Raw genomic sequence first — 24,610 nt, forward strand, 5'->3', positions numbered from 1 at the left:
AGCTCCCAGTTCCCGATTGATCGAGCTCCAAGGACACCACATCCCCGAACTTCCCATCGCGCATTTCCAACGTCTACGAACCTGCATCTCATTTCACCTGGAATTTCCATCTGAGTCCAATCTTATTAAGGAATTGCTCTGAAAGATCTTCAGCATGGGAGACGTCGCCGTGGAAAACCCGGCCAACAGCGTCACGCCTCTCTCCAAGCCAGTTGCTCTGGACGCCCTTAGCAAGCTGGATTCTTTGGAGGGAGCAGGTGCCGATGCAAATGATGAATACGCCACTCTGAAGCGGTTACAGAGACACCTAGAGTATGTTGGACCTCCACAAGGGTTCGCCAGGTTGGGTACTAACGCCTCCCCAGATACATTCAACTGCAGGAGGAATACATCAAAGATGAACAGAGGTATTGACCCATCCATTTGAAATGGAGAGTTTCCAAATCTTGTTTAGAGATTAACCAGTGCGGTCATAACAGGAGCTTGAAGAGGGAGCTTGTTCGAGCACAGGAGGAGATCAAGCGTATACAGAGTGTGCCGTTGGTCATTGGACAGTTCATGGAAGCTATCGATCAGAAGTATGTCGTGCTAGATTGCAACCAATAACCGGAGTTTACGTTCTAACAGTTTGATCCCAGTACCGGTATCGTCCAGAGCTCAACCGGATCCAATTACGTTGTTCGCATCCTGTCCACACTCGACCGCGAGAAGCTGAAGCCTTCATCCTCGGTCGCCCTCCACCGACACTCCAACGCCTTGGTCGACATTCTGCCCCCAGAGGCCGACTCATCGATTGCTATGCTGGGTGAAAATGAGAAGCCAGATGTGACCTACGCCGATGTTGGTGGTTTGGATATGCAGAAGCAGGAGATTCGGGAAGCCGTTGAGTTGCCGTTGACACATTTCGACCTTTACAAGCAGATTGGTACGGATCATTTTGCTGCCATGTATATATGAGGGGTGTACTAATTGCGTGCAGGTATTGACCCTCCCCGTGGTGTCTTGCTTTATGGCCCTCCCGGTACCGGTAAGACCATGCTCGTCAAGGCTGTGGCAAACAGCACAACCGCCAGCTTCATTCGTGTCAACGGTTCAGAATTCGTCCAAAAATACCTGGGAGAAGGTCCTCGTATGGTCCGTGATGTGTTCCGCATGGCTCGCGAGAATTCACCAGCCATTATCTTCATTGACGAGATTGATGCCATCGCCACCAAGCGTTTCGATGCCCAGACTGGTGCTGATCGTGAGGTTCAACGTATTCTGCTGGAATTGCTGAACCAGATGGATGGTTTCGAGCAAACCAGCAACGTCAAGGTCATCATGGCCACCAACCGAGCTGATACTTTGGACCCTGCCTTGTTGCGTCCCGGTCGTCTTGACCGAAAGATCGAATTCCCTTCGCTGCGTGACCGACGTGAGCGCCGTCTGATTTTCAGCACTATTGCATCCAAGATGTCCCTCTCCCCAGAAGTGGATTTGGATTCCTTGATTGTGCGGAATGAGCCTCTGTCCGGTGCCGTTATTGCTGCGATTATGCAAGAGGCCGGTCTTCGAGCAGTGCGCAAGAACCGATACAACATCATCCAGTCTGACCTGGAGGATGCTTATTCCTCCCAGGTGAAGAGTGGTCACGAGGATGACAGGTATGTTTTCGTTATTTCTATTTTTAATATTCTCTTGATCCCGTTACTGATGCGTTTACAGACTCGACTTCTACCGGTAAATGAGTTGGTTTCTGGGCATCTTGTTAGACATGGGGGTGGGGTTATAGGTAATGGTACAATGTTTCCTTTACCTCCTTGTTGTATTATCAATAATCTATGACACTTTGAAACCCTTGAATGATCTATTACCATGTTCTGAGTGCGTGGTGTCTTGGGCAATACTACTAAGAGGAAACGGCGAGAACTTTCTCGCCATTCGGATAGAAGACTAGTAGCCTTCTATTAGTAGGTATGCCTTGGAGCTCCTTGCTGTAGGCTATTCTTTATGTAGTAGTAGTTCACGATGGCCACATCTGCTTACTGCCACGGCCACATCGGTAGTGTCCCGGAGCACCAAGAGCAATCACCTCCCCCCGGGGATCAGAGATTCAAAGATCAGACCGATTCTCATCGGCGCGACCTGGCAGTACATCATAGGCAACATCTATTGATATTGACCACCCACTTGTGAGTTCTGTGCTGTTCTTGTTCTCATCTTCACGCGTCCTACAATTTTTACTTCCCTCAACGTTCACAAATTCAACAATGGAGCAGAGGCCAAATCCTGGATTGGACTCTGTTGGTCCTGGTGCAATCACATATCTGGAGAATGGGCTTGACATCAAAAAAAATTGTTGACTTCAAAGACGCGACCTCTTTTCTCAAAGCCCTAGGTGACATTGATCCTTCAGTTCGCCTGTCTGAGTCCATAGAAAGCCCTGAAGAGTTTTGTCAGGACGTTGCTGCAAAATCTGACAACATTTTCACCAGATACGAAACCTTGAATACGATATTGCAGCGACACGAGGCCACTATCCGCAAGCGATGGCTCAAAAAGACACACAAACAGAGACTCAAGATTCTGCTTCATGCTTGGCCGGATATGCCAACTATGCACCGTCCTGATTTCTACGAATATCGAAAGGGCTCATCACCTGACTTGGACCGACGCGGAGCTACAGCTCGTCGAGCTTGTTTCATGTGGCCATACATAAATCAAGCAGATCTTCTGAACAAAAACATACTACCTTTGTTCTTAAATGCCCGAGGTCGACATCCATCCTCATACTTCGCCGCAGCAGATAACAGAGCCATGCGACTAGACTTTATCACCGGCGAATTCACCTCCTTTACATTATGCCAGAATATCATGATTCTCAACGGCATGACTGATAATACCAGGGAATATGGGAAGTTAATGGCGTGGGGCGATAACCCTACCGTTTTCAACTGGATGAAGGAACGCAAGCAATTTATGCCGGGCGAGGGGATGCTAGTCCTGGAAGCACAGGAGCGAGCACTTGCCTTCCTTGTTGAATGCTGTGAGCAAATTCTGCATGATATCCCCAAGTCTGGCCTGACCGGTAGCACCTTCCCTGTCCTACCTGAACCACCGCTTAAGCCTGGAAGCAAGATCACCGGCTTCGAATCTCTAAGTGTTATGACAGCCGACGCCCCATACCGTATTCCATTGGACCTTAACCTTGACCTCATTGAGTCTCTACTGGCCGCCAGAGCATCTGCTGCAGAAGATCACCTACGGGCTTTGCGCGAAGACCCTGGTTACTTTGCCGCGTCCCTTCTTGATACCGAGGATCGCCGCCCAGAGATAATGAAAGACACCGTGGGGAATGACCACCCGGTATACAGCAGCGGTGGACGTGAGATTCTATGGGGACGCATCATCAGATTTATGATTTCGAACGCATACCTGGAGTTTCAGTCATTTTCTGAACTCAGCCATCAAGCCAAGAGCTTAGCTTTCTTGCAAAAGACCTACATTGATGATATCTCGCCTTCAAAGGAATTACCATTGGATTACCTTGCAGCCTTACTGCGGTTTAAGTTCTTTGTGAACCAGATGGCAAAGGGTCCATTAGACATACTTATGATGTCTGCCCTGCCCTCACCACCCATTAAAGCTGTTTGTTCGAGGGACGCCCCTGACTCCGAAGCATCGGAAATTAACATCGTAATGAAGCATGGGGTCGAGTTGAAAGCGAATGACCATTTTTTGCTCTGGTTACTTCGTCAGTTGTGGGAGGATAGCAACTTCTTGTTTGAAGTCAGCTTACCCATTGTGGTTGATGAGCTAAATCGGCTAATCCAGTCAGATCCTCAAGCCCGAGACCTTATGTCCCCCTACATCACCAAAGAAGTGAGAGATCTCTCTATCATCTCTCAGTGCTTGAATCAGTTAGAGCTCTACCAGCCATGGGCCCGGAGATTTGAAGGTCAGCTTGCGGAACGTGAAGAAACTCTCAAGAAGGCATATACGGAGTGTACCACTCCCTGGGCCCAAGTCATGGCTGCCATAAAGGAGGAAGCCATGAAACCTGAAGTTGTGAAGCTCGGTGAACCTTCCAAGGGCAAATTCACATATCCCATTAAGAAATGTCGCACCAGAGAAAATGTGGAGGTACTTCGCAGGTCCGAGGCAAATCTGGATGCTTTTTGGGCTCTGCTTGATCAGCTCGTGATCAAAAGGGCCGGCAAAGTATGTCCTACAGCTCTCACTCACTTTATCTTCAAGCCTCACATGCTACAGCGCACTCCAGAGTGGGTAGAGACAGAGAAGCTACCATTCCGGAATTCCGGACAGAAGGAAGCCAGTGATGATGCTGACCTGTACTTCCCTCACCAACCAGTCTCTCTCACCAACAACAACCTCTCAGGAAAAGCCCTCGACATACCCCTACCGAAAACCAAGGTAAAAACACGCGGAATATCATCCACACTCAAAGAACCGGTCTCCGCAGATGAGGCGGATGAGGCGGATGAGGCGGTACTCCAACCTAACTCTCAAGATCTCCAGCCCTCATTTATCGTAGACACTTGGGCCTTTAAAGTCTTCAGTACCATCTTCAACAAAAAACGAAATCGGCACCTGTGGAACTCCACTGGAATGACTTCCTTCACGCCATGACTTCGATTGGCTTCTCGGCTATGAAAATGGATGGTTCTGTCTGGCAGTTTCAGCCAATCAGTTTGAAGGCTGATAGGAGTATTACATTTCATGAGCCGCACTCTAGCAAGATACCGTCGAAAATTGCTCGGAGACTTGGATGTAGACTCAACAAGGTCTATGGGTGGTGTGGCGAGACATTTTCCCTAGCTGAGAAGTGGATTAGGAGAAGTGAGATATCGATGAAATGATATCTCACTTCTTCTACCCTATCAAAGTCTCCCGCTTAACAGCGCCCTCTTACAGATGAAGGGCATCTCGGCCCTCTATGTGGAAAGCCTACAGGATGTGTTAGTCTGCGGAGCTTGCCAGAAATCGCCGGTACTAGTACCTACTATTCGGTGAACGCATTTTCCAATGTGGGATGAATTATCCCAATTCACAACAGAAACATTGGACACAGTGGATCTCATCAAGCATGCATAGTGACCTTACCTATCTGTCACAGCTATCATCAGATTCAACACCAACCTTACCGAGCATAGCCCAACACAACCTTGTTTCTCTACAGACCGAGTTACTGGCCGGGCTAGTAAATCATATGGTATGGCAACAGACAGCTGAGCATGTGCATATGATATAGTGAGGGAACCAGTACCCACATACCTCAAAGCCAATACCTACACATCCAGATATCTAAGGATGTACGAAACCCCAAATACTATCAATTCAAAAGTTATATTCCTAGTAACCTGGAGTATAAAGTATCATATAAAATTTCCAGCTTAAACCTTTGGACGTGTGCCCCTGGATGAGATCCATATGGAAGGTGAGGGCGAGATGAGAGATAACGGATGTAGTGATGAGGATGGATTGGAGTAAAGTCTACCTAGGTAAGCTTGTCCAGGTGTTGGCGCTGTTCAAATTCTCGTATGAGTTCTTCACACCCGACTGCGTTCTCTCCAAGTACCCATTCGTCCTTTTTTTGCAGATTGGCTCTTAAAGCTTCGGGCCTTTAGGGTTTGCCCACATGCAATTAACCGATGTCTCCAGCCGAGGGAGGAGTGGTAACTTGAAATATCTGTATGTGTGAGAGGATGGCGAGGTTATGGCTAGTAGTCACTCCTAAGGGTAACTGTGTATTGTAGCATATGCCAGACTACTTTATTAGCGTAGGCCCCTCCGACAACACGTCCACTTCCCTTCAATGTTGTAAAAATAAAACTGCTGTGACTTGAATAAGGTCGGGCAATTTTCAAGTTGAAGTAAACAATATCCATGGATATACCTAACACACGAAACTCGGTACGTCGAATAGCACATCTCCGCACATGTACATACCAAGGTATTGGTGCATCATCGGGAACACTTCGGTGTGTTTCCCGTAAATCAGGTCCTAGAACAAAAATATCTGTGTCAAACAGGTATTAGATTTCCAAGATCATCAGTAAGGGCATACGTAGGTACCTTTAATGCAGGGTCTCAGCCAAATAGTCGGATACTCTCCCTCCCGAGGTCCCAAGGTAGGACGGAGGAAACATTTGAACAATGTGAAAATGCCTTCTGCCACCTATTTATCCCTGTAAAACTCTAGGGAAAGATAAATAGATTCATTTTGGTATCAGCTGGCGAGTCGGATAAGACAACCTTGTCCTTGCCACCTGCCTTATTACCGCTGCCAGGTACGAGTTTGCCCTGACCCCTTGTTAGTGTTCGAGCTCTGGCCCAGCCCCTCTGATATGCAGATAGCGGATGTGCCGGGAATCACTTTGGTACCTTTCCCACATTGTAAATAGTAAGTCAATTCAATTTCATAGATTCAATTTTATTGATTTGATGAATCATATGTACTCCGTACTCTGTAGAGATTCCTGATCAATAAACGGAAAGAGAAAGGGTGGATTAACGGGTGCAACCCATGGCGCACCTGATTCCGGGAAATGACGCAGTCCCGTCACGTTATGCCGATCGCCGTCTCCAGTTACTCCGCCCCCAGCTCCCTCTTATCTTCCAAGGTTCCTCATCCTCTCTTCCCCTCCATCATAATCATCCATCTTATCCATTATGAAGTCTATTGCCCTGTTGACGGCCTCTGCACTGCTGGGCAGTGCCTCTGCTGAGGTTCACAAGCTGAAGCTCAACAAGGTTCCCCTCAGCGAGCAGCTCGTAAGCATAACCCTTTAGGCAACATCCTAGTTCCGAGCTAATATATCTCAGGATACCCACAACATCGACGCCCATGTCCGTAACTTGGGTCAGAAGTACATGGGAATCCGCCCCGAACAACATGATCAGTTGTTCCAGGAGACTTCCTTCAAGCCTAATGCTGGCCATGATGTCCTGGTCGACAACTTCTTGAACGCCCAGTGTAAGCTTTCCCTCATCAATTCATCTACGCCTCACACGATCATGTATCAATACTAATATTCTTATTTTATCTCATCAGACTTCTCTGAGATCACCATCGGTACTCCTCCTCAGACTTTCAAGGTTGTCCTTGATACTGGTAGCTCTAACCTCTGGGTTCCGTCGTCGAGCTGCAACTCGATCGCCTGCTTCCTTCACAGCAAGTACGATTCATCCTCGTCCTCAACTTACCAGAAGAATGGCACCGAGTTCTCCATCCAGTATGGCTCTGGTAGCCTGAGCGGTTTCGTCTCTCAGGACACCGTTCAGATTGGCGACCTGAAGATCAAGGAGCAGGACTTCGCTGAGGCTACTAGCGAGCCTGGTCTGGCCTTTGCTTTCGGTCGGTTTGACGGTATCCTGGGTCTGGGATACGATAGAATCTCCGTCAACGGGATTGTTCCCCCTTCTACAGCATGATCAACCAGGGTCTGCTGGACGCGCCTGTCTTCGCATTCTACCTGGGTGATTCTACCAAGGAAGGTGACAACTCCGAGGTCACCTTCGGTGGTGTTGACGAGAGCCACTATGAGGGCAAGTTGACCACCATTCCTTTGCGCCGCAAGGCCTACTGGGAGGTTGAACTCAACGCCATTGCTCTGGGTAACGAGGTTGCTGAGCTCGACAACACTGGTGTCATCCTTGACACTGGTACTTCTCTCATTGCTCTGCCCTCTACCATGGCTGAGCTCTTGAACAAGGAGATTGGTGCCACTAAGGGCTTCACTGGACAGTACAGCGTCGAGTGTGAGAAGCGTGGCTCCCTGCCTGATCTCACCTTCACCCTGAGCGGCCACGACTTCACCATCACTCCCTACGACTACATCCTGGAGGTCCAGGGCTCTTGCATCAGTACTTTCATGGGTATGGATATGCCTGAGCCTGTTGGTCCCCTGGCCATCTTGGGTGATGCTTTCCTGCGCAAGTACTACAGTGTTTACGACCTGGGCAAGGGTACCGTTGGTCTGGCCAAGGCCAAATAAATTGTTGGCATGAAATGATTTTGGGTGGCAGCTTCCGACGAGAAATTCAGGAGTCAGGAAATATCTCATATACATCAGTTGACGCTGCTGCACATGGAAATCCACTAGGATGATGAGATTGTAATGGTTCAACTGCAGCTTTGTCATCCACCAATACCAGCATATGTGCCTAGGTACTTAGATATCTTGTACTGCTTTCAATGTTTTTCTTTAACCGATTTTGCTTCATTATTGCTCAGTTACTTCTAGTATTGCACTTGATCATTAGTGTATACTGCAAATGGCCATCTTGATACGCATGGATATTACCTACCAATACCTTTGTCCTTCATTTTTCTTGGAATCTGCACTCTTTCAAGTTCAAATGTTTCTGATAATTTCGTATCAGTCATGCCCATCGTGGGTATACTTGCCATAATGCAGCATTTAAGTAGCATAGGTGCCTACATCATGATGGATGCGATATACTACTATAGACTCGGGGTAGGTAACAGTACTAATACAAGAGTGTATGTATCATATACTAGTATTCTCTAGGGTCATTTCAAAAGTGATATGAAAACCCCGGATTTTCTGCTTTAAGGCATGGTGATTCGCTAACTAGCTGGTATATATGGAGCCAATGGGCCGTGACTGCAGACTCAGAAACGGTTCAGTGACAGGCCTTCAGCCAATCAGGAATGCCAGACTGGGCCAAGAGGGTGCTTAGACTGTAGGTATAATGAAGAAAGCCAGTGAATCCTTGTTCAAACTTTAGATAGCCTGAGATCCCGCCAGATAGCATCCAGAGTTCTTAGTAGTATAAATTCAACCTAATCCACCATGGCATGTTCCCCAGAAGGCGGTGAAGGGGACGGGCGGGTTGACATAAGCGGAGCTCTTTCCACTTCCAGGCTATTCAGTCCCCGCACCCGAGCTTCCCATTCCCCGATCGCAAGCATTCTTCTTCTATTTCATAATCCCTATCTTTGAGTTCGCATCTTCTGTGCCTGGTGCGTGCTTTCATCCCGATATCCACGCGCCAGGTTGTGCCAGGCGCACACTGTTTCCCCCTTTCATCCGCATCGTGTGGCAATTTTCTCTTTCTCTTCAACGCCTAGCTTCAAAGGGAACCTTTACGCATTCACTCATCCCAAAATCTTCTTTCAAACGCCTCAAATTGAGTTGAAAGAGAGATAAACATATCTTTCTCCCCTTTTCTTATCCCCCCCCAGCTCGAATCGCACCGCCTGAACCCGAATTAAGAAATCCTGTTATCACGCGTCGCGTGCTGGTGATGGCTCCATAGCCCGAGGCGCACGCGATCATATCCAAACACAATTCCACATTCGCTTTGCGCCGTGGAACCAACAAACATCTGAGGAGGTGGATACCAATTTTGGGGACACTGGGCGTGTCAAGTTAGTCACCAGGACCCCGTGGATTTTGTCACCTGGGAAGGCGAATCCACAGCAAAGATGCTTCTCCGTCTGCCCCCCCAGCTTGCACTACCCCATCACTATCACATCATTGTTGAAGAAGGAAGGTGATAGTGTGGAGAGAGATGAGGCGCTGCTTTGGTATATCTACGAGGCCGTCAATGAAGAGTATGATTTGTGGGGTGTTCTGAAACCCGTACTGCGCAAATATCCGACTCGGTTTGAGTCCACTGTTGATGGTCAGATTGGCGAGTGGAAGCTTTCAAAGGGTGATGTCATTAATGGACCGTGAGTTTCATTTCCGATCGAGATATTTTTTCCCCTCAGGTTGGCTAATCTTTCCGTCCAGGGTCGATGTGGTCGAGATCACTGAGCCATGTGCTCATGAGGTTCAATTTGGAGGAATGTGCGCAGAGTGCGGAAAGGATATGACTGAGTAAGTACTCCCAGAGCCCTAGGAACGATGGGTTGGGAGAGTAGATATGCGCTAACACATTTTCCTCTTGATAGATCATCTTACAACACCGAGGTTATGGACTCTGTTCGCGCCCCGATCCATATGTCCCATGACAACACCACTTTGACAGTCAGTCAGAAGGAGGCCACTCGTGTCGAAGAAGATGCAAAGCGTCGTCTTTTGGCATCCCGACGTCTATCTCTCGTTGTTGATCTTGATCAAACCATTATCCACGCCACTGTCGATCCAACTGTTGGTGAATGGAAAGAAGACAAGGACAACCCCAACTACGAAGCACTGAAGAATGTTAAACAGTTCCGACTGATTGATGATGGTCCCGGAATGCGCGGCTGTTGGTACTACATCAAACTGCGGCCCGGGCTGGAAGATTTCTTGCAGAATGTCGCCGAGCTTTACGAATTGCACATTTACACCATGGGTACTCGTGCTTATGCGCAGCATATTGCCGATATCATTGACCCGAATCGCAACCTTTTTGGCGATCGCATTCTCAGTCGAGACGAAAGTGGCAGTCTGACAGCTAAGAACCTTCAGCGTTTGTTCCCGGTTGATACCAAGATGGTCGTCATTATCGATGATCGTGGTGACGTGTGGCGATGGAACCAGAACCTCATCAAGGTCTCCCCCTATGACTTTTTCGTGGGAATTGGTGACATCAATTCCAGTTTCTTGCCTCAAAAGCAAGAGCTTGGTGCGACAAATAAGGCTGCGCTTGAGGCAGCTAAGACGGAAGCTAAAGAACATAATGTCAACGGTACAGCTGCGAAATCCGAAGATGAGAACCAGGTCTCTGCATTAGAACAATTGGTGACAATGGGAGGTGGTGACGACCCGAGACTGCTGCAAGAGCAAACAAATGCTCAAGAGGAGACAATATTGCATCAGGTGGAAGACCGACCGCTGCTCCAGAAACAGAAAGAATTAGATGCGGAGGATGATGCCTCTGCCGATAGTAGCGAGTCAACTTCCAGCATTGATGAACCCCTGGAGAACAGGCAACGACATCACCTTCTCGAAGATCATGATCGGGAACTTTTCCAATTGCAGGCCCGACTCGAGCAAGTACATCTGCAGTTTTTCGAAGAATACGACAAGAGACGTACCAGTGAGCTTGGAGGCCGTGTGGCGGCCTTGAGGGGAGAGAAGCCAACATTCAAAGACAAGGATGTTGATTTGAAGTTGGTTCCTGATGTCAAGGAGATCATGCCACAGATCAAATCGCGAATTCTTGGAGGCATTGTAGTGGTTTTCTCTGGCGTTCTGCCTCTCGGCACGGACACACAGAATGCTGATATTTCCCTCTGGTCCAAGACTTTCGGAATCGTGATTGCGTCTAAAATCAACCGCCGCACTACCCATCTGGTCGCTGGCCGAAACCGCACCGCAAAGGTCCGTGAAGCCACACGTTACCCTGATCTCAAGATTGTCACCACGCAATGGCTTCTGGACTGCTTGACGAATTGGAGGCATCTTGACGAGGAGCCATATCTACTTCCTGTCCATCCCGATGACCGTGGCGAGTTACTCTCACCTGGATCGCGAGAACTCGCAGAAACTTCCTGGCTATCGTCTTCTGATGAGGCGACAGGCTCCGTTCTCACTGATGATGAGGGAAATCAAGAGTCAGAGGACCTGTTCAAGGACACTGGGTTAGACTCGACTTCACCTATTGGGTATGACGAAGATGAACAGGCTGCTGTGCATGACGAACTAAAGGAGTTCCTCGGCAGCGACGACGAGAGTGAAAGCGATACGGATGCATGGGGCGAAGAACCCACTGCAGCTAGCAAGAAGCGCAAGCGCGGAGAAGGAAATGATGGAGCTGTAGATGAAGAGTCTATCGAGGATGAGGATGAGGATCAGCAAGGTTCACGTCTGTCGCAGCGCATCAAGCGTTCATATGAACGAAGCACCGGTCTTCGCGAAGTTTCAAGTGCAGCACCCGTCGAACAGCAAGAGCGAGATGGCAAGGCAGAGTCTGGCGATATTCCTGATGATGTTTATCCCGAGAATCCAGACGAGGATGAAGATGATCTAGAGCGAGAGATGCTTGCAGCGTTTGAAGATAATGAATACGATGAGAACCCAGAGGAGACGACGGAGAATGTCTAATCAACTTTCCTGTCATTTCTCCTGCTACCTAGAGGTGTCTATGCTTCTTATCTCCAGTTTGTATTTTCGTCCGCTTTTATCTCATCGGCATTTCTCCATCCTCGGACTCGACTGCTTCATTTTCCTGCCCAATCTTCTCTCATATCTGATCGATGCAGTTGTCGTGTGGTCCTGGCATAGCGACGGCGTTTCGCAGTTTTTTTTATTATTATTTTTTGTTTATCTTTATCTTCAATGTATCTTGTATGTGGGCTAGTCTTGAAATATGTCTACTTCTTTTTTTTAAGTAGGTAGATTCCTGACTGTATCAAATACAGAGGATGTGCTCTGTTCAAGTCTTCTAGTTTGCTTCAAATGTTAGGTACGATCCTTGAAAAACAAAAATGAACATGTTTGCCAGTGACACTTTTAGTCAAATATTATCTTTACTAAATGTCTGAAACGACCGAGGACCCCTTTCAAGGTTGTAAATCCATAATTGAAGGTTTGAGAATCGAATTTTGAAGTAACTATTCATGGTTGTACGTCGTCGTTCATGCTTGTCACCCAAACGCCAAACTGATGCATCAAATAAGGTATCACAATACATAGAAAAAAAGAATCAATATAACAGGACATCAAATGCGATAAAAAATAGACATGAAGAAGAAGATATGATCAATGATAATAATTCATATGGACTTGCCAGGACATGATCATCATCCATACATAGAAGATAGCGTTCACAAGTTCAAATGCAAATGCCGTTTTCCAGCAATTACCTATAATTCAAACATTAGTATACCATCCAAGCCCAGATCTCAAAGATCCCATATAATTCCAGAGGAAAGAAAGATACTCACAAATAGTAATCTGCGTCAACCACCCCAGTGTATCGAGATTATTGCCAGTTGATTTGTTTTTCACAACATAATTCTGGCAATTACTATTCACATTCCCGACAACACCATACATCTGTAACGAGGTCTCAATTAACCCCGTTAAGAAGAGGACGAAAAGTATGAAACTACCCAGGATAAGGATACCGGGTAGTAAAAGGCGTTGCGCGATCAAGAGGAGGACAACGAAGATGAATAACACGGCTAATGAACTAGTTGTAACCATGAATGGGAAGAGCCTAAATATGTTCTAGTTAGTATGTATTGCTTCATATAGTGAGGTGGGTGTGTAAGAGTAATTTAGAAGTACGTACCATGGAGTACCCAGTTTCATTGTAGATTGAATAATCATGAACCAGGAGAATATACCAAGACATGTTGCTGAACCGGCTAGCACGACGATGAGCCAGATGTTGAGTTGGATCTCTGGCCAGTGGTAGCTTAGCCGGATACGGCGAGCGGGGACTTTTGACATTGTGGAGAAGTGTTATGGGTGTGAGGGAAGTCGAGGATAGAATATCTTGCGACAGGAGTATTGGTGTCTTGTTTATTGAATGGATGGGATGTTTATCGTCGAGCCTCGGCGGAGCGATTGCGATTGCGATGCGACGATGATGCGATTGCGATACTTGGGTAGTATGGAAGATGAATGAAGCGAGTTGCACAGCTCTTCGTCCTATTAATCAATCTTGCGATTGGGCTGTCAGGTAGTTGCAACTTTCCAACCCTAAGGCACAGAGCTCGAGTCTGCTGGCTGCGTTGTTTTTGTTTGGACCGGATGTAAGATCGGGGAGCGATAAGAACAGCGCATTAGGCGCCAAAAGGCGCAGTGAGAAGCAGGGACTTCAGATGAAGCTGAGATTTTAATTTAAAGTCAAGACAAGATAAGAATGTACGACCTCGCAGCAAAAGGAGAAAAGAATGGAAAGAAAGAAAGATGGAGGAGGCGGGGGATTTGACAGGTGGAAATTCAGGTGGCAGGGGATCTAAAGTATAGTACAACTTCAAATGGAGTACGGAAAACCCACTTTTTGTATCATCATCATTTTTTAGAATTTGCTTCTATTATTCTCTTGAAATGTCATGGGGATCATCTAAAAAAACAAAATACAGAAAAAAAAACCAGACCCAAAAACCAAAAAGAAATCAAAAATTACAGAAGGGTATCGCCCAGCGCACTTCGAACCAACGAGCATCCTGCGCGGATAGTCTCCGCAGCTCCAACTTCCTCCAAACTTGGGTTAACTTCGACCAAATCCATGGCGACCAAGTTACCTGTCTCGTGTACACATTCGCAGATGAAATCTCCCTCGCGAAGAGTCAATCCTCCACGAACCGGGGTACCGGTGCTAGGTGCCCACTGGGGGTCCAGGGCATCCACATCGAATGACAAATGGATCGGAGTATCATTGCCAATATGAGCCAAAGCCATTTCGACAACACGACCGATACCATGACTACACAGAAGGTTAGTTATATGGTAAAATGAAAAAAAGAGTAAAAGGTCAAAACATACCGGTCAATATCGTGCATACTGAAAGCCTTGATTCCATTTTCACGCAGAAGCTTCTTCTCACCACGATCCACATCCCGAAGACCAATGTACACCAGCTTGCGGGTACTGATGATATGTTCATCCTGCAACCAGCCAAAGATATCGCGTCGATCCTCTCGAGCCAAGCGGGTCAAGAACGCCATGGGCATACCGTGGATGTTACCACTAGGGCTCATCTCGGGAACATTGATGTCAGCGTGAGCATCAACCCAGATAACAGCCATCTCGCGACCCAATCGCTCCCGAATAGCCTTAGCAGTACCGGAGATAGTACCAATGGCAATGGAGTGGTCGCCGCCTAGCGTCAGGACGAACTTGCCATCCTTGGCGTAGTTGTAGACCTGGGAACTAATACGCTCGGTGACGGCACTGACAGCACGGGGCTTCTTCATGTTTCGGTGATCGGGGTCCTCGGCAGGGATGTCCTTCTCGTAGTAGTGAACGGTGTTATCGTGGTGAATTTCATATTCGAGGTCTTCTTTCAGCTGGGTGAGAAGTCCGGCTTCGATGAGAGCCATTGGGGCAGCTTCGACTCCTTTCTTCATCTGTATAGAAGGTTTTTATTAGCATTTTTGTTCACTCTTTCACTTGATTCTGTTTCTTTTCGGGGTCTTTGTTCTTGTACCTGTCCGCCGTTGAAGCCCACGGCCACCACGCCCAATTGATGAGGGTGGGTGAGAAAGTGCGAGGCAATAGTTGATGGTTGAGTCATTTTAAATATGGTAAAGAAAGATTCAAGATCTGGAGAGAGTTGAAAGAGTAGAATTAGTAAAAGACCCTTTGAAGATCTACTACGTAAGTGATCCGCGATAAGATAAAAAAATAATCTGATCGGGAGGGGAATCCACAGTAGAAGATAGAAAAATAGAGGATAGATGAAAGAAAGAAAGAGAACTTGAATAAAGATTGGAATTTATAGATTCAATAGGATTTCATCTTATCTTTATATCTCTATTCTCATCGCCCCCCTTTTTCCCGGACCTCCATGTTTCCGGTCTGCGTGTTTAGCAACCATCGCTAAAACCTGCACTTAGCGATCATGGCACTCCGCTGGGTTCTCCATCACTTCCGTTAAGTACAGGTTGAGGAGAGCTGCCCCGTTTAGGTCCCGAAATGTCCCACTGTGTTGCAATCTGGAATTTTAGAGAGGGGCTAAGACCGAGGAATGTCGTAATAGTTATCTGAGAGTCTCTTTTTCCAAGGTTATTGGAAGAATAACGGGGGAAATGGGGGTTGATCCTCCAGAGTTGCGTTTGGGGCGGCAAGAGAGGGAATATGAGTATAATACGGTTGGAAATTAATCTCGTTGATCGCAATCATTCAAGTTAAGATTATTTACAGATGAAGAATATTATGGGATTTGCGCAATATGAACACAGTTATTAGAAATACACAAGGGTATCATTGGCTAAAAGCTGAAGGAGTACGGAGTACATGCATCGAACTAACACTATCGTTTCTCCCCGAGGATCAGTTCGCGAAGAACTTCTTCGGCCTTGGGGGCCTCAACACGGCCCTTCTCGCCCATGCGCATCACATGCCCCACGAACCAGCCTAGCTTGTGCAGCGATTTCTTATTATTTCGAATCGACTGGGCCATCATGGGGTTCATCGAAATGGCCGATGTCGCCAATAATATGTATTCATCGCGCGATAAGGGCCGTAGCAGGAGATTCTCCTCTTCTAAGATCTGGGAGACTGCTCGACGATCGCCTTCAAAAATCCCAGCCAAGACTTGCTTCGCAGTAGGACCAGTTATCTTCTTCATTTGGAGCTGGTGGACCAATTCAGCCAGAGATCGGGCCGGAACGATCTCCGCATCCCAGGACCGGTCTGCTTTAGTCAAGAGGCCACCCAGTTCATGAAGAACCCAGTTAGCCGCAATTCGCGCAAGGGCCGCTGTGGATTGGCCCGAGTCACCATGTAGAGTGTGGAGAATGTCCACTACATCTTGATAATACTCGAGACGAGCACCGTCATCCAACTCGATCAACGGCTTGGCATCCTCAATTGGGATACCATACTCGGACCCAGTAAGCTGCGCAAGGAGAGCATCGGGAGAAGTGGGGAGATTTTCTTGCAGATGAGCAATTAGGTCTTCGCCAATCACCAAAGGTGGGATGTCAGGATCGGGCATGTAGCGGTAGTCAACGGCTCCTTCTTTACCACGAAGAAGTCGGGTTTCAGAACTGCCAATCGTCCATCCTCGAGTCTCACCCTCAACAACACCGCCGCTCTCCAGGAGTCTGATCTGACGATTCTTCTCCGCAATGATGGCGTCCTCCACTGCCTTGAAACTGCTCAAGTTCTTGATCTCAGTGCGTTGACCGAGTCCGCTGATTCCATCGTAGTGGCATTGACCCGGTGCTTCACCTCGGCGTCGAATCGACACATTGACATCAGCACGCAGACCTCCCAGCTCCATTCCTGTTGTGACGGCTCCGCAGGATTGCAAAATGGATTGCAGTTTGCGGACACAGGCTGCAGCGGTTGCGGGGGTATGGATCTGCGGCATGGTGATAATCTCAATGAGCGGGTGAGACACGCGGTTGAAATCGAGGAGCTGCGTGGAGGGTGGGTATTCCTGTGATTTGGCGGTATCCTGTTCCAGCTGAACTTGTTTAATATCTATTCGGACTCGGTCTCCATCCTCCGGTGCGATACCGTCGTAGTCGTACAGATCGACGTAGCCGTTTCGTGCGAAGGGCTCTGCATAGTATTAGCCAGAAAGTTGAGTGAAGAGAAGGATGGCTACCAACCATAATATTGGGTAATCTGGTATCCTGCCGGTTGATCTTGGTAAAAATAGTGTTTCCTATCAAACCGGCTGACCGGTTGAATCTCACAATTCAGGGCGATTGCGGCACGAAGAGCGGGCAGAAGAGTCGCTGCTTGGAATTCCTGTACCGCATGAGTCGGTGTCTGTATTTCTCGGGGTTATAGTTGATACGAACCGGTTGACTACCTGGAAATGCTAGGTCGAATAGGGCAACATTGGAATTAGGAGCATCACTTGTGGATGTAGGAGCTTCTAATGAAGAGAAATGTCGCGCGTCAGAAAGAATCAAGTATGAGAAATGGTTCCATTGGGCATACTGGAGAATAGTTTTGCAGCAGTATCGACTTGAGCATGAATCTCAATTCCAACAGTGAGCTTCCATGTCTGCCTTGATGCCTTCTCGCTCTCTTTGCGCTGTCTCTTCTGGGCTTTATGGCCCTTGGCTTCCTGCTTCAGCTGTTTGCGCAGAGGGACTCGGTCTGTTGTCGCGTGAAGGGTGCGGGCGGAGGAAAAGGATCTTTGTATTGATACAGGGTATAATGGGCGACGAACTCGACTAAGAGAGCGGACGACGCCGCTATTGAACCATGGCCGAAGCATGGCGCTGTAGAGGGTGAAGTCGGAGAAGAAAGCGGAATTCTAGCGCGGGAAACTTGGCGATCTGCCGATCCGAAGTAGATTCATGTCGAGTCTCAGGAGTCAGTACAGAGTACCCTAGTTAGCACTTATAGCATAGATGTCATTCCTAGGTCATAATTTTTAATATTAGTTATTATAAGTGAAACCACAAAATTTAATGAATTAGAGCATATAGAGTCTGCGATGTTGTACCATGAGCATTGGTGTAGGATAAGGGCGGTATCGAGACCACGCTACGATAACGATATGGACTCTACTACTCCGTACATACACATAGCGACTAGTCTAGAGTACACTCCAGCGCTATTCAGTCCCGAGGTCTTGATCTATTGTTGTATCGGATTTTCTTAACCTGCACAGCATATGCATGCAAGACGCCTCGTCATCAACGGAGGAATCCTTCGCTACCCAACTAATGGGGCGGCTTTGTCTGCCAGACCGCCAGATGGTCCAGATGCAAGGAGATGATCGACAGGCGACTCGCCAACACACCATTGTCTTGTTTATGTTCAGACACGCATGCATCACTCCACGGATCGGAAAGGATGTCGGCTGATTTGTTCCTATTCGAGGGTTGTCCCCACAGGCCACAGGGCTATTGAATAACGGATGTCCCCATCCAAACCACTAGTCTGGTTTATTCTCTTTGACCTCGAAAGTCGTGTTTAGTTTGGGGAAACCTTACACAACTTCCGAAGAAACATTAAATGAGACCTGTGTGATAACAGGAATCGACCTCCGCATTACGATCGGCAGGGAGTGTTAGGAATCTCCTAGGTCATCCCGTCATTGGTTCCCGATCTGAAGCCCCCGGCGCTTCTCATCTGCTTCAGATTGTCGGGGATTCCCTGTGCGACGAATTGCAACACACCATTCAAAAGAGTTAACGCCGTAGACTCCTTTGAGTCCCGCCTGGGTGACGCGCTCTCGTTTTAGATTCCATCCATGAAAAAGGCTGACGTGAATCTCTCGCTCTGCCATTTAATACAAGCCTGGAACCTGGGCCTTTACATACTTCTTGCTCTTATCGCCCAGCTGAAGAATGTAAGAGGGACCAGGCGTGGGGAAGATTTTGAGACATCATATTAACCATTTACTCATACTTCCTTTTTCTGCTTTGTCTTCCTCTATTCATTTTTTTCTTCATACTTTCCCCTTGAACTTTGTCCTTTTTTTGTACAGATTCAACCCCTAGATTCTCCGGCTTGACATCGTGATTTTGATCGGAATTCAACCCCTCCCTTGCCATGCCTCACGGCCCGATATTGACGTTCTTGAATATACTACCATTACAATCACGCCGGCGCGCTTCATGCCAATCCAACTCTATTATGGGCATGGCCTAAAACAACATTTTAATTATTTTCAAAGTTATGAACCAGTGTTACAATCCGATTATCCCCGATCATCATGCCGCTCAATAATATGCACACCAGAAAGCCAACAAGAAAGGATGGGAGGAAGAGGACATCATCTACGGTTTCCAATGTTACAACGACCACACAGGCTGGTCCTGGCGAACCTCACAACCTAAGTCACTCTCCATCTGAGCGAGTCAATGGTTCGAAACAGGTTGCGAAGCCGCAGGCAGCTTCAGCATCACCTCCTCCACCCCCACCACCACCAACTGAACCCGCGCAAAAGGTCCCAAACGTTTTTGAATTCCTTGAGGAGAGCGAGGAAGCTTCAGCTTCATCGTCATCGTCGTCATCGTCCGAGTCCTCTGATTCCGATGACGAAGAGCCTGCCCCCGCGACTCGGGCCGCTGTGATAAATATCCAGTCGCCGAAACCGCGTGCTAGTCCTGTACCACATGCGCTTTTGGCATCGAAGGCAGGCACTTCTCCGAAGCTGCCAGAATCTCCTGCGAGTGGGGTGTCAAGACGTTCCAGTGACATTCGGTCACCACCGGTACCATCACCGCCATCCGTGCCTCCATCGGAAACCCAGCTGGTAGCAAGGAAAAAAGTGCCATCGCCGGCGAAAAGGCCGACGAAAGAGCTTCACAGATCTCCAGCTGCGCCTTCGCCACCACCACAAGGCAAGCGCCAATTGCAGATCTCCCGGCCAGAGAACTATTACCCTAGGGAAGCGGCTCCAATGCACAGATCCCTGCTCCCACCTTCTCCCCCGAGTAGCCCGGAGGATAGTATCCACCGCGCGCTCCAACGAAGGGACTCAAATGCTTCACAAGTATCATCAGGCTATGGACTTGTGGCATCGCACTTGACCCGCTCAGCCGGCGAGGACAAAGGAGCGTTTCCACCGATGTATCGGCGCTTCGAGAGCTTAAACCATCGTGTTCTGCTCCACCTACAAGACGAGATCTCACAAATGGAGGAAGACCTCCAGACCTTGGATGAATACGAAGAGATGCACCGTGTCGCTGCCGCCGAGAAGGAAGGCAATAAGCCCGTGCCTGCATCTCGTCGCCTGGACGCCCAGTCCCAGTCTTTTTCGTCGCTGCATTATAGACGTATGGACCTTATGGCAGCGTTGATCCATAAGACTGAACAATACAGTAAGTTTCGAAGAGTCAAAAAATAAGAACGAATTCCCTTCTGACTAGTCGTACAGACAATGCTCTCAGCGCATATAGCAAAGTTATTCAAACTCTGCCTCGCGCTACCGATGATGATATCCGGAATTATCGCTGTTGGATGAAAGAACATAATCCCATCGCGGCGGCAGAAACCCGCTTCTTGGATCAAGGTGTTGATCTTGTCTCTCTTACTCCGCGCTCTGCCGCTTCCGCTGCCTCGGCGCCAGTTTACATGGCCATTATCATCGCATCCGGAGCTATTCTGTTACCATTGCTTGCGTTTAGCATGATTGCAGAATTCTCTGGTCGACTCGTCGTGGTTACAGTCGTTGGTGGAGCTGCAGCTGCGATCGCAGCAAACTATTCCGCTGGCATTGATACTCTGGTTGACTCGAGAGATGGTTGGAGATGTGCTACTCTGTAAGAATCGATTCATTCTCTAGTCAATATTCTGGACAAAACTGACTCGTATAATCCAGGTACTTTGGTTTCATGACTGTTGCCGCGATGTTCATTCCATGATGAGCCATCGTTGTGATAAATGACGAATCTTTTTATCTTGATCATTTTTTTGGACGAATACCATTTCCTTATTTCATTTGTTTCGTGTCTTTATTTACAAGCATCAGATGCTAGGAAGAGAACTTGGTTGTCGGGCCCACGCGATGTCTTGATATCATTCAACTCATCACTGCTGCTCATTTCACAAAGTTCATATTAGAAATGATTTCATATCACTTTCTTTTGTTTTGTGTGTTGTGTTCAGCGAGTCAGGATTAAAAACTCTCGGGATTAGCAGGAAGAATATGGCGTTTGCATTTCTCGCGAGATTATTGTTATAACAAATTATACAATGCTAACAGGATATCTGTTGGCTATGGCATTGGAATATGAGCATTGGGATGGATGGAAGACCAGGATACCTCGCTATTGTTGAACGTTTTTGGGATTGAGGTGTCATGCAAAGATTTATGAGCGGTACTTTATACTATTTGTGTCTTTCAAGTGTACTATTGATGGGATATGAATTGAATTCGGTTCTTGATGGGTTTAAAATTCAAATTGTAGCGTGGAATACGTTGATGATATTCAAATTAACGCAGCAGCAATCTTCATCTCGTCTAAGCGAAACAAAGAGCAAACTACTTTACAGCAGCAGCTCTATACCACCCAAATGCCTAACCCCTTTGTAAACCAGAAAACCATCACACATACGCGCCGGTCGCTCGAGTTCAGCGAAACACCGAAAAAGACAAAAAAGGAAAAAGAAAAGAAAAAGGAAGAACAAAGCCACATGAACCGCATGAAATATGATCGCAAAGTTCATTAGAAACAGAAAAGAGTAGAAAGAGAAAAAAAATCGAGGAAGAAAAGAGGTGAAGTAAACATGAAGCCATGATGAGAGAAGAGGAGGATTGGAAACTGAATTAAGAGGAAGCCACAATCGGAGATGAGAGAAGCAAATGCGCACTTTTCAACATTGAGAGATGTATTCCAAAGCAACTAACTGCAATCGTATTTTGTTGTGTTTATGACTGAATGGGAGTACCATTTGGCTTGCTTCCTGGTGTGAGACTACCTTCTTGGGAGTGACGAGCCTCAAATTGTGGTTGAGGTGTGGAAGGGCTTTGCCGTGCTTGGTGAGCTGCTAGCTGTGCTTTGTTCAGAGCTACTTGCTCAGCGGCACTGCGAGCATACGCCGCGGCAGCAGCGGTGTTCGAGTATCCCTGTGATGGGGTTTGAGCTGCATATTGCTGATAACGTTGAGCCGGAGCGGAGGCAACTGCAGGGTTGGGAGTTCGCCCTTGAGGAGTGTTGTAGGAGGCGGGTTGTCCAGGTCGCGGTGTATAGGGCTGGGGTGTGTAACCATTAGGAGCAGGACGCTGGAACTGAGGCACATTGTTGGCTTGGCTGTATTGCGGGTTTGTTTGCGCATACTGCTGTGCGTTATAGCCGGGACGTTGAGAAGGGGTGCTTGGGGCTCGGGCTCCAGCTCCAGCTCCAGCATAGCCGGGAGTATATGGGCCTGCAGCTGAGGGTTGTCGGTTTTGCTGAGGCACTTGGAATCCACCTTGTGTTTGTGGCAGACGAGCGTTTGCATTGAATGCGCGTTGGTTATAGGCAGAGTGAGGTGCTTGGAAGTTTGCTGGTCGCGCGGTAGATGGTGTCGAAGCACGGTTAGCGGCATTAGCCTGTGCAGCGATGGCTGCTACCCGCTCTTGGTTCAGGGTGTAGTCATCCTTTTCCATTGTGCCCTTCCAGTCGGGACTTTCAGTGATGATCGTTCGCTTGACATTCAATTCTGCTAATTGATCGCCGTTGACCTTCGCCACAACGTACGGAGGCACACTGCTGATGAGTGATACAAGCTTTGATGTCAGACTCTCGTATACAGCTCTCTCGGCATCGGAGGGAGTGTCTGGATCCTCAGCATCGGATGCAGGTGTTTCTTTTGATTCAGCATTGTCGCTGCTAGACGGAATGATATTTCGGCGGATATTTTGATATGAGGCGAGAGTCTCAATCAAATTGTTAATCTCCGCAAGGGACTCCTCTGTGCTTTGAGACTCTTTGTCTCCTTTGGGCGCTTGCTCATATTGAGCCAGGTATTCGGAATAGTCCTTCGGCTTCATCGAATCAACCATTTCCTCAAGGGTACTTGTGTCGATGTTGTCAATGAAATCAAGATCCACTTCCGAGGCGGCGTCTTCTGGTTGTGAAGGTGTGAACATGGCGTGGAAGCGCTTTGCACCTCGCTGACCCCACCAGACCATGTTCTTCGCGTCTGCCTGTAGAACAGAATTGGAGCTATCGAAGCATGGAGCAAATGATGAGTGAACGCCCTGAAAAGTGGAGGTGTCATCGCCGACCCATGATGCTGCAGGATGTCCATATGTTGACCCGATTTTTGCATCTTCATTGTGCTTTTCAACACGAGCCCAATATGATGGTGACGATGTGACCCCGCCGTATTGCAACCATTGCCCAGATGGAAATGGGGTAAGACTGTAGTTATTACGTTCACCAGAGAAGTTCTTGATATCCATGACAAGATCAAATGGATCAATCCAGGATAATGAGGTGGTGCGAGAGCGCTTCCGAGGTTCAACGGCAGGCAAACCTGAACGCGGTGCGAACACTTCACCAAATGTTCTCTTCGGCACCTTCGTTGAGTCCAAGTTCAAAGGAATAGCGGAGCAGAGCGTGATGCCATTGGGTAGTCCGCCGTCACGAAGTGGCTCCTGCAACTCGACAACTTTTTCGGCGCCAGTCTCAGCAGACTGCAATGGGACCTTGACGGATTTTGGTAGACTGGACCAGACTTGTTTAGAATGAGATTGATTCCCGCAGTACATAGTCAGGACCTGTTTGTCCTCACGACCGACAGTTGATACGGTTGATAAGAGTTGTTCGTCCTCGTCGTCTAGGGATTCGGTTTTGACATCTGACTGACTGATGAAAGATTGTCCAATCAGGCTGTTCATGTGCTTTTTGAATGCCGCAATGCGGTTGACCATCTCGGGTAAAGCTGCGCCTTCAACGCTTGCACCATTTGTCTGATTCTGATTGCGTTCAATGACCGCCGAGGAGGCTCGGTCAATGTCACTCAGGAATTCCTGCATGGTGTTGTAGCGGTTCGCCTCGACCCGTGATCGGACATTCGAGGTCTCTTGGTCACCTGAAGTTTTGGCGCGTTTCGCTCGGGGCTTGGCCGCCGATGTGGGAAAGGGACAGGACAGAAGCTGAAGTTCAGAGTCATGACTACCAATTGTCAGTCACACTACCAATGACGGGGTCATTCTACCAATATGCGGGGCGATATTACTTCAATAAAAGACCAAGGAGGCTCTGAAGAGACTCATGTAGGTTTGTACTCTCACGCGATGTGGATGGGGCAGATTCGACAGCCGGAGTATCATCCTGAGTCGAACGCTTTCTTTTGCCGGGAGGAGTCGCGGTCGCACCACCCATCTCCGGGTGGGACTCGCCATTTACGGGAGCCATAAATTGGGGATCTTCACCCTCGTCGGCGCTCATGGTGGGGGAATCTGCGGGAGGGACAAGGTGGATAGGGCTTCCTTTGACACGGCCCACTCTAGACCGGACGATCTCCTGAAGGATTTTGAATTGTTCGTGGAAAAGATCGCAGGAATGCGACCGTCGGGTTAAAGATCAATGGATTGTAGTTGTTGAAAATGAGCTGTGGTCTTG

General features: G+C 48.0%; 9 protein-coding genes across 9 annotated transcripts; 5 read left to right on the forward strand and 4 right to left on the reverse strand.

The window, feature by feature from the left end:
- Nucleotides 1–154: 154 nt before the first annotated feature.
- rpt3 (proteasome regulatory particle base subunit RPT3) lies at nt 155–1,723 on the forward strand (the record flags this gene model as incomplete). Its single annotated transcript, XM_057084865.1, has 6 exons — nt 155–312; nt 366–407; nt 480–578; nt 639–925; nt 980–1,643; nt 1,705–1,723. The coding sequence occupies 6 exons, from the start codon at nt 155–157 to the stop codon at nt 1,721–1,723; spliced, it is 1,269 nt and encodes a 422-aa protein (XP_056951014.1).
- Nucleotides 1,724–2,313: 590 nt separating this feature from the next.
- On the forward strand, nt 2,314–4,629 carry N7483_001429 (uncharacterized protein; the record flags this gene model as incomplete). Its single annotated transcript, XM_057084866.1, has 1 exon — nt 2,314–4,629. One exon carries the CDS (start codon nt 2,314–2,316, stop codon nt 4,627–4,629), a length of 2,316 nt encoding a protein of 771 aa, XP_056951015.1.
- A 2,043-nt stretch (nt 4,630–6,672) lies between these two features.
- N7483_001430 (uncharacterized protein) lies at nt 6,673–7,997 on the forward strand (the record flags this gene model as incomplete). The annotated part of the gene is made up of 4 exons (XM_057084867.1): nt 6,673–6,774; nt 6,826–6,951; nt 7,066–7,413; nt 7,443–7,997. 4 exons carry the CDS (start codon nt 6,673–6,675, stop codon nt 7,995–7,997), a joined length of 1,131 nt encoding a protein of 376 aa, XP_056951016.1.
- Nucleotides 7,998–8,447: 450 nt separating this feature from the next.
- On the forward strand, nt 8,448–12,005 carry fcpA (protein-serine/threonine phosphatase; the record flags this gene model as incomplete). The annotated part of the gene is made up of 3 exons (XM_057084868.1): nt 8,448–8,480; nt 9,243–9,703; nt 9,926–12,005. 3 exons carry the CDS (start codon nt 8,448–8,450, stop codon nt 12,003–12,005), a joined length of 2,574 nt encoding a protein of 857 aa, XP_056951017.1.
- Nucleotides 12,006–12,662: 657 nt separating this feature from the next.
- N7483_001432 (uncharacterized protein) lies at nt 12,663–13,358 on the reverse strand (the record flags this gene model as incomplete). Its single annotated transcript, XM_057084869.1, has 3 exons — nt 12,663–12,766; nt 12,848–13,122; nt 13,198–13,358. 3 exons carry the CDS (start codon nt 13,356–13,358, stop codon nt 12,663–12,665), a joined length of 540 nt encoding a protein of 179 aa, XP_056951018.1.
- A 678-nt stretch (nt 13,359–14,036) lies between these two features.
- Nucleotides 14,037–15,150, reverse strand: N7483_001433 (arginase; the record flags this gene model as incomplete). The annotated part of the gene is made up of 3 exons (XM_057084870.1): nt 14,037–14,340; nt 14,400–14,983; nt 15,064–15,150. 3 exons carry the CDS (start codon nt 15,148–15,150, stop codon nt 14,037–14,039), a joined length of 975 nt encoding a protein of 324 aa, XP_056951019.1.
- Nucleotides 15,151–15,888: 738 nt separating this feature from the next.
- Nucleotides 15,889–17,817, reverse strand: N7483_001434 (glutamyl-tRNA(Gln) amidotransferase subunit PET112; the record flags this gene model as incomplete). Its single annotated transcript, XM_057084871.1, has 4 exons — nt 15,889–17,147; nt 17,198–17,339; nt 17,393–17,469; nt 17,535–17,817. The coding sequence occupies 4 exons, from the start codon at nt 17,815–17,817 to the stop codon at nt 15,889–15,891; spliced, it is 1,761 nt and encodes a 586-aa protein (XP_056951020.1).
- Nucleotides 17,818–19,266: 1,449 nt separating this feature from the next.
- N7483_001435 (uncharacterized protein) lies at nt 19,267–20,920 on the forward strand (the record flags this gene model as incomplete). The annotated part of the gene is made up of 3 exons (XM_057084872.1): nt 19,267–20,377; nt 20,434–20,818; nt 20,878–20,920. 3 exons carry the CDS (start codon nt 19,267–19,269, stop codon nt 20,918–20,920), a joined length of 1,539 nt encoding a protein of 512 aa, XP_056951021.1.
- A 1,007-nt stretch (nt 20,921–21,927) lies between these two features.
- N7483_001436 (uncharacterized protein) lies at nt 21,928–24,436 on the reverse strand (the record flags this gene model as incomplete). The annotated part of the gene is made up of 2 exons (XM_057084873.1): nt 21,928–24,160; nt 24,225–24,436. The coding sequence occupies 2 exons, from the start codon at nt 24,434–24,436 to the stop codon at nt 21,928–21,930; spliced, it is 2,445 nt and encodes an 814-aa protein (XP_056951022.1).
- Nucleotides 24,437–24,610: the final 174 nt, after the last annotated feature.

The sequence above is a fragment of the Penicillium malachiteum genome (assembly GCF_028827825.1).
Source record: "Penicillium malachiteum strain IBT 17515 chromosome Unknown utg000001l:1.0-8184562.0:1.0-8186909.0, whole genome shotgun sequence".
In the NCBI taxonomy this organism is placed as follows: domain Eukaryota; kingdom Fungi; phylum Ascomycota; class Eurotiomycetes; order Eurotiales; family Aspergillaceae; genus Penicillium; species Penicillium malachiteum.